Source organism: Lycium barbarum, chromosome 2 (assembly GCF_019175385.1).
Source record: "Lycium barbarum isolate Lr01 chromosome 2, ASM1917538v2, whole genome shotgun sequence".
Lineage (NCBI taxonomy): Eukaryota > Viridiplantae > Streptophyta > Magnoliopsida > Solanales > Solanaceae > Lycium > Lycium barbarum.
In genome coordinates, this window is record NC_083338.1 from 134,136,034 (window position 1) to 134,145,252 (window position 9,219).

Consider the following 9,219-nt stretch of genomic DNA (forward strand, 5'->3'; position numbering starts at 1 on the left):
CGGAGTTGTTGGGTATAAGATTTCTTGCCTTGCTTTCATGTCAGTTTCTTTTCTCTCTCTTTCTTTCTTGTCCTTTATGTCTTGGTAAATTGCTAAGAAAGAATAAACGAGGGGCATATATACTATATTCTGTATAGTTGAAATAAAAATATAATTTCGACATCAGTAAAAGTATTACCCACATTAAATAAGAATATAAATAGTCATCGTGTCCTCATATTTTGTTAATATTTTTTCCTACTTCTCCAGTTCTCCTCCTCTTATAACTTTGTTGTCGGCTTCTTTGCTCCGAATTTAAAACCTAACACTTTGAACATTTGGCTCCTCTATCAACATGATATTTTAATTTGATGAATTGACGTGATTTGATTAAGAGAAATAAAATAAAAGTAATTAAGTGATCAGGGAAGAAAGATGGTGAAAAGGACACAGATTTTACTATCACTTAGTGCGATCATACCTAAAACCTTACCGAAGTGTTAGCTCACTATTACTCTATGATAGTCCACTTTTAAATTCTCACTTATTCTGGTATATATATTTCAAAGGATTGAAAATAACTTTACGCTGTCGAGTCACTTAAAAATTTAATTACAACTAATTAATCATAAATAATAAAATTAGTAAATTGAAAATAAATTTAATTACCTGTTGCAAGTTGCAACATATTAAAATACATCAACAGCATATGAATTACTTACAATATCAGCATGTATAAGTCAAATCTTTTTTTTTTCTTCTTATATGGAGCTTGGAAATTACCAGGGGAGACTAATGAGAGTCCGGCGTCAAAATAGTTTGTTTGTGGAGTTAATAGACAAAAATAGGATGTTTTTTTTTTTTATACCAAAATGGGTATTTTGTTGGTTATCCAACGAAATACCCACAATCAATATTGTTCCGGTTCGGATTTGTTGCATTTCACTACACTTGTAGCGAAATGTAACAATTTTTTTTTTTTTTGCATTTCGTTTGTATTCCAACGAAATAAGATTTTTTTTTTGTATTTCGTTTATAAAAAAACGAAATAGGAAAATATTTTTTTTATTTCGTTTATATAAAAACGAAATAGGAATATATATATATATATATATATATATTTTTTTTTTTGTATTTCGTTTATAAAAAAACGAAATAGGAAAATAATTTTTTTTATTTCGTTTATATAAAAACGAAACAGAATTTTTTTTTTTTTTTTTTTGTATTTCGTTGGTATATGAACGAAATAGAATATTTTTTTTTATATTTCGTTTATATAAAAATGAAATAGGAAAATAATTTTTTTTGTATTTCGTTTATATCCCATGATATTGCCATCTTTTAAAGGAGACAGCATAAAGTGCAAAAATCATGTTTCGATGGAGTTGTTGGGTATAAGATTTCTCGTCTCGCTTTCATATCGGTTTCTTTTTTCTTTCTCTCTTTCTTGTCCTTTATGTCTTGGTAAATTGCTAAGAAAGAATAAATGAGGGACATATACTATATAGTTGAAATAAAAATATAATTTCACCATCAGTATAAGTATTACCCACATTAATTAAGAATATAAATAGTCATCGTGTCCTCATTTTTCGTTAATATTTTTTCCGACTTCTCCTCGTATTATAACTTTGTTGTCGGCTTCTTTGCTCCTAATTTCAAACCTAACATTTTACTATCATTTAGTGCCATCATACCTAAGAGCTTACCGAAGTATTACCTCACTATTACTCTATGATAGTCCACTTTTAAATTCTCACTTATTCTGCTATATATTTCAAAGGATTGAAAATAACTTTACCCTGTCGAGTCACTTAAAATATAATGACAAATAATTAATCATAAATAATAAAATTAGTAAATTGAAAATAAAGTTAATTACCGGTTGCAAGTTGCAACATATTAAAATACATCAACAGCATATGAATTACTTACAATATCATGTATAAGTCAAATCTATTTTTCTTATATGGAGCTTGGAAATTACCAGGGGAAACTAATAGCAACTCACAGTGTGTCCCTATACATATTTGGGATATGCTCTGAAGTCTGAATACTAATTTGTATAAACTAGCTACCTTTGGCAAGTTTAAAACTTTGAATATAATGAATGAGTTTCCATATAATTTCTGGCGTATCCAATCAAGCCAACTATTGAATTAAGTACTAATTTGAGGAAACATTGGAGTTGTATAGGTATCAGATTCAACATTAAATAATTCACAGCTCCTTCTAAACAAAATTTTTAAAGAGTCTCCACACGACACTATGTATGATAGTCAAATAATGATTTGTTCTTTAGCCAATTGCTTAGCCATTATATTTTGATAGCTCTGGTGCTCTACTGAGATCAAAGTATTTAATAGAAGAATAAACTTGAATAGCCGTCCCAACCGTCTGAAGTAAAACAGCCGGCATATGTGTAATATATGTATAATCGTGTATAATCAGTATATAATATCGATTAGGAAAAGTAAACATTAAATTTGATCAATTATTTGTATAAAAATCCCTCAATAATTTTTGCTTTGCTTGTTGCACTCAATTTGGACCTTATCTTTTTCTTATTTCTTTTTTTAAGCCTCCAGCATGTAAATTTAAATAATTCGTGAGGGTTTAGAATGGTAAGATTCCCTCGTTAGCTTGTTTTTCTCTAGAGGTGTTCCTCAATTTTGAAAAAAGGTGTTTGCATCAAATCATACTAAATTATCATTAGTAAGTGATAACCGTGATAAGATATGTTAATTAATTAGAATTAAGTGATAAAACGTATGTAAAAGAAGTATATAATTTATTAATTACTTTGATATAAATATCAATAGCATACAACTTTTCCGGCAAAAACAAGGGAACTCCGATATCACTTTAAAGTTGCTATGAGAGTAAAAACGAAGCATGTCCGGTTCTCATCCAAACGCAAACACCGATATCTAAAAAAACAATAAAATAAGGCCAGAGTGTGTCTGCCACGTGGTCGTGGGCTCGTGGCCTTCACATCAACCCCCCCCCCCCCCCCCCAAAAAAAAAAAAAAAAGGTAACTCTTTTTTCTTTAATGTTTTTAAATTCTATAATTTCTTGTATCACATCACAGAAACGAAAATAGTTGATGGAGCTTGATGTTGTAACAAACAATTACCATGAGAATATATCAAAGTTATAGTTTATATGATTCATATTCCGTAGCTTTTAGTTCATAAATTGGGGCACTAGAAAATTATTGTATTTTGATTGAATCAATGGGAAAAAAAATAGTAGTGTTCACACGGAAAAATTAGGAAATTTTTCAGTGTTTTAATAGGAACTTATTTCCCACCATGCGTTTTCCCAGTGAGTTGATTCAATGAGAATGAGGTGAGAAAATCATATTTTATAACACAAATTTTTCACTGAATGTTGGTGAGAAAAATATCTATTTCTAATAGTGTACATTCTTGACGTTCTCTCGAGTAACTATTATAGTTTGTCACATTTTGTTATATATATATATATATATATATATATATATATATATTTGTTTTAAACAATTTCCAAGAATCTCGATACAAGGATTTTACTCGAAACATTCTTTTCACTCCTTAGTACGTAGTCGAATTAGGTCAAGCAACATTTTGCATCAAAGTTTTGTTAATTATTCCCGTTCTTCAAGTTTTATCACCATGTTAACAGAGAAGAATGTAACATTCGGGAGTTTATCTGATCCTAATACTTTTGATGCAGAGTAAAATTTATGTATAAAAGTTCACTAAAATTGAGATAAATAATATGTTTCAACCCATAATTTTAAAAATATAATCGATTAAATATTAATATTGTAGAATAAGCTACCTACTCCGGAACCAAAAAAAAAAAAAGAGATTATTATTAAAGAAAAGAGCAATTTTATGAACCATCTTTCTCAAAGCTTGTGGTACATAAGGGACAAATCATTTTGTAGTTATCAGTCTTTTCTATTATTCGGTGTCCGATATTCATTTTGTGCCCTATTTATATGAATTTTGCCCGTAATGTTCATCATAGAAGAAACCGTCATCAATTAGATTTTTTTTTTTTCATTTACAACGTCAAATCTGAGACCTCGGGTTAAGAATAAAAGGATTTCATACATCCCGCCTCAACCACTGTGATTATACTTACTGGTTATTAGTTCCTTCTAGCTGTTATAAATAGAGCCTAGTGAATGTGAACCTTCATCAATTAACTTCGAAAGATCAGCATAAGTCATGGCTTCAACTAGCCTTTCTTCTTTTGCTTCTTCACTTGTACTCTTCCTTTCTGTTTTTCTTTCAGTCCATTTTCAACTAACAGAAGCTCAAGGTACTCAACCAATTGTGAAAGGTCTTTCATGGACTTTCTATGACTCCATTTGCCCCAACGCTGAATCCATCATCAGGAGGCGGCTCCGGGATGTTTTCCGGCAAGATATAGGCCAGGCTGCCGGCCTTCTTCGCCTTCACTTCCATGATTGCTTTGTCCAGGTACTTTCCTAAGTATAAGCTAAGTTCTACGTGCAAATGGTGACAATGATTTTGCACAATCAAGTTATTTAATGGCGACTTGGTAAAAATAGATATAACTAATTAATCTGCTATTACAAATTAAATTACTCTGCATATTGTCTTTAGTCTGTATATATAACTTAAATTCTTTCTCCAATATAATGGAGATATGATCCTGATCAATGAAGTTTAGGAGTAGGTTTTGATTTTCGTTTGTAGTACTATAACTTTTAGGTGGAGATGAAATTCACGATTAGCGAAACAAGAAAAGACACGAGGAAAAAAGGTTTTGGTGAAAGTGTAACATTAATGCACCTAAAAAATTAAATGTAAAGTTGTTATGAATTACTTAACGATCATACATATCTCTAACTCCAATTTTGGATAAACAAATTTAAATATAATTTGTTACTTCTACTTTGTTGTTTTTGTTTAATGGTTATAAACTTTTACGTGCCTTCGTTTTACACACAGGGTTGTGATGGATCAATACTATTAGATGGTTCAGCGAGTGGACCAAGTGAGAAAGATGCACCTCCTAACTTGACTTTAAGACAACAGGCTTTTAGGATCATCGAAGACCTTCGCCATCGGGTCCACCGGGTCTGCGGTAGGGTGGTTTCTTGCGCCGATATCACTGCTATTGCTGCTCGCGACTCTGTTTTCTTGGTAAGTTCATATATGTGATAGTGGTGAAATCAAGATTTTTATTAAGAAATTTAAAATATAAGAAAACAAATACAGAAGGAGTCAATACCAATTTATAATTGTATTCCATTTGCATAGATCATTTTTTATACGGCAAAGGCTCAAATATGCCCCTGAACTATACGAAATTGCACATATTTGCCCGTAGTTAAAAGTTTGGTGCAAAGATGCCCCTAACGTTTTTTTTTTGCTATATATGCCCTTGAGTTAACGGAAAATATTGGAGGGCATATTTGTTCAATTTCGCATAGTATAGGGGCATATTTGATCCATCGAAATTCGTGAATATTATGGCGCAAATAGTTCTCAGATTTTTTTGTAGTGCACTTTATGCTAGCCAATGATTTATTGCAACTGCATTTTGAAAACTCCACACTTATCGTACAACCCTCACTTTTCTCTCTTATTCTTTCACTTGTTTATGAAATGTCGGAAGCTTCGAGTTCTTTAAATAGTTGTGGAAGGGTTTGTGGACGTGGAGTTACTGCACTCCATCTCACTTATGGACTTCAAATAATTCTACTAAATTTCGATTATGCGTGAAATTCGTGAAAGGGCCAAACCACATTGAATGTTATGTAAGAAACCGTATAAATGCTTAAAATGTGATACTCTTTCTATTATTATTATAAAAACTTTTAGCACTGCGGGAGACATTTTTTCATGTGTCATAAGTCTAATGTAAGTTATCTCCTATTTTATGTTTATGTTTTATTGCGGCAATTGTTGCATCCATTATCGTGTAGATATTGGGACTGAGAAGACGAAAAATATCCAGAAAGGACTATCCAGATCATCAACAAATTGAAAAATAAAAATGATATTATCATTAGGAAAAAATCTTTTGAAAAGGAGAAATGGTGCTCTTGTTTGTGAAAACAGTCTTTAAAAGATGGTTGTAATTGCATCTGCTCTTTTAGTTGTATAATTTTGATGTAATGCAATAGTGGATGGATTGTAATTACAAATGTTTTTTTATGTTTTGAAATGCAATGATATTTTGTGCCATAATATTCATGAATTTCAATGGATCAAATATGCCCCTATACTATGCGACTTTGAACAAATATGCCCTCCAATATTTTCCATTAATTCAAGGGCATATATAGCAAAAAAAAAAAAAAAACGTTAAGGGCATCTTTGCACCAACCTTTTAACGACGGGCAAATATATACAATTTCATATAGTTCAGGGGCATATTTGAACCTTCTTTTTATAATGTACTAACTGGAGGCAAAGGTCATAGTCAAGGCTCAAAGTCGTGGAAAGTTGGAATTTATTGAATTAGCCGCCGCTAATCAATTTGTTAGGATAGTCAAGGCTCAAAGTCATTTAGTGGAAAGTTGGAATTTATTGAATTAGCCGCCGCTAATCAATTTGTTAGGTCTGACAGATCAAATTAATTGTAAGACTTGGGAGCTCTTTTAAAGTGTATACAACAATCAATTTCGAATCGGCTAATTAGTTAGCTCAGTAGTCAGCATAATCCATATGAGGTTCCCAGTTCCACTTTTTATTTTTATTTTTTATGACATGGGAACCCGCAGTCGCTACCTTCCGGGTGCGCACCGGGTAAATCCAGCTCCTGTGCAATAACTCGCAAACCACACAGGAGAGGTAACCCGCACTAGACAAGCCCGGTGCGACGAGCTCGACCCAAAAGGTAAATCCCCTGCTGTACCTCCATTATGAAAGCCCCATGCTCAACCAACTGAGCCACCCTTGCGGGTTCCCAGTTCCACTTTAATTTGTACAAAAAGTTCTGTTAACATTTAATTTATATAGTATTTTCTCTTAAGACATTTAACTGAAGTTGGTTTTACAATTTTTTTGATGGTACAGAAACTTTTTATTTTTTTAAAAAAAAGGGACTTTGTAGTTGTGATTTTGATCAAGTTTTGGATAAGATCCGGCTCTAACTCATCAAACCCCTTGGGGGTGCACTGATGGTGTATATATACTTTATACTATCAGATAAAATTGACTTGTAACAATCAGGTAACTATTCATATCAATTTTGATATATTAATCTAAAATATAGAGTCATAACTTGTTGTAATAAATTAATTGCATGGATAAGTGTTGAAAACTTAATCCAAATTGATATACTAGTACGATTTGATAAAGACTGTTCGACTATTTTCAAAAAAAAAGAAAAAAAGAAAAAAAAAAAGACGTGGACAAACAACTCAGAAACATCCTTCAAAAATTGTTCAAGCTTTATTGACTAATGGAGAAATTCAATAAGCTTTAGTACAAAAGCCTCAAATAATTGACGGGTTTCCTTTCTCAATAATGTTCGCATTCAATCGTCCATTAATACCATTTCGTTTCTTTCCTTTTCTTGTTCTTTATTATTTATAATATTTTCTTATAAAACTAATTGGTCAAATATAAACACTTTCATAATTGTTTACTAACAAAAGATGTAGTAAAGCAAAATTTTAATTGTTATCAACAAGCTAAAATCAATACTGACCGAACAATGCTCTTCATATGATCAGAGCAATACATACCAACATGCATCACATCCCATATATATAAATATGAACTATACATTACATCATAATTCTTTTACTATATCAATGTAGTTTAACTTATGATAACCGGTTGGTTATTATTTTTATAAGTTACAAATTAATATTCATGGTGAATATCTGTTTATGATATCTTATAAGTGATCTGATAGTATAAATAATCAATGCAGTCTGGTGGTCCGGACTATGATCTACCATTAGGAAGAAGGGATGGACTCAACTTTGCAACAAGAAATGAAACCCTAGCCAATCTTCCACCACCTTCATCCAACGCAAGTGAAATTCTAACTTCACTTGCCACAAAAAACTTCACCCCCACAGATGTTGTTGCACTTTCTGGTGGCCACACTATTGGTATTGGCCATTGCACTTCTTTCACTGAGAGACTTTACCCTAATCAAGATTCATCCATGGATAAAACCTTTGCCAAAAACCTTAAAACAACTTGTCCCACCTCAAATTCGACGAACACGACTGTCCTAGACATCCGATCACCTAACAAGTTCGATAACAAGTACTACGTTGATCTCATGAATCGACAAGGACTTTTTACCTCGGATCAAGATTTGTACACGGATAAAAGAACTCGAGGGATTGTTACGAGCTTTGCTATTAATGAGTCACTTTTCTTTGAAGAATTTGTGAATTCCATGGTCAAGATGGGACAGTTGAAAGTGTTGACAGGTACACAGGGTGAAGTTAGGGGCAATTGTTCGGCCAGGAATTCAGCTAATTATAATTTGCTACTTTCTTCTTCTTCTGTTGCAGAAGAGACACAAGAAACTTGGTCAGAAATATAATGTAAACCTTTTGTGGTTATTTCTACAAATGTTATACTGTTTTGTCTCTCTGTTTGGGGGATGCGTGTGGGTGTGTCTGTGTGTGGGTGGGGTGGGGGTGGGGGTGGGGGGAGAATAAGAGTACGTGTTGAGTAGAATCTTTGTGTGCACAGAGTTCTTATGTCTGAAATGTGTGTGAGCTAGTGAATAATAAAACTTCCATTATTACTCTATCCAATCTTAGGCCTCATTTATTTATGCTTAACGAAAATCTGAATTTTAATTATTTAGATTTCAGTTACTAAGGAATTCATATTTTAGGTCTTAATATTAATCATTTAGATATTAAGTATTAAGTGCGCATGTTATTTTTTTTTAGTTTTACAATTACATAATGGGTTTGAATACATACGCTTGATTAAGACATATAATAAAGTTTTAATACCATATCCATTCAAGGATTTATGGAAAGATAAGATGTTTCATCACTACTTCATCCATTTTCACCGCTAAGCTCCACTGCTGTCGCGCGCTGCCCACTTTATCAATTAACACCCTCACTGCCATTGATGTCCACAATTGTCACCTTTTACCACCCACAACCACCAACATCGCCAAAATCACCACAACACAATCATTTGCCATGTACTACTAAAAAAACAGGATTTCCCGACCTCAAAAAATCAACCTCAATTGAGGTCGGAAAAAAACCGACCTCA

The 9,219-nt window shown here is 32.3% G+C and overlaps 1 protein-coding gene across 1 annotated transcript; it reads left to right on the forward strand.

The window, feature by feature from the left end:
- The first annotated feature begins 4,044 nt into the window (after positions 1–4,044).
- LOC132627370 (peroxidase 12-like) lies at positions 4,045–8,738 on the forward strand. Its single transcript, XM_060342682.1, has 3 exons — positions 4,045–4,455; positions 4,951–5,145; positions 7,892–8,738. Exons 1-3 carry the CDS (start codon positions 4,201–4,203, stop codon positions 8,519–8,521), a joined length of 1,080 nt encoding a protein of 359 aa, XP_060198665.1. The 5' UTR covers positions 4,045–4,200; the 3' UTR covers positions 8,522–8,738.
- The last annotated feature ends 481 nt before the right edge of the window (positions 8,739–9,219 follow it).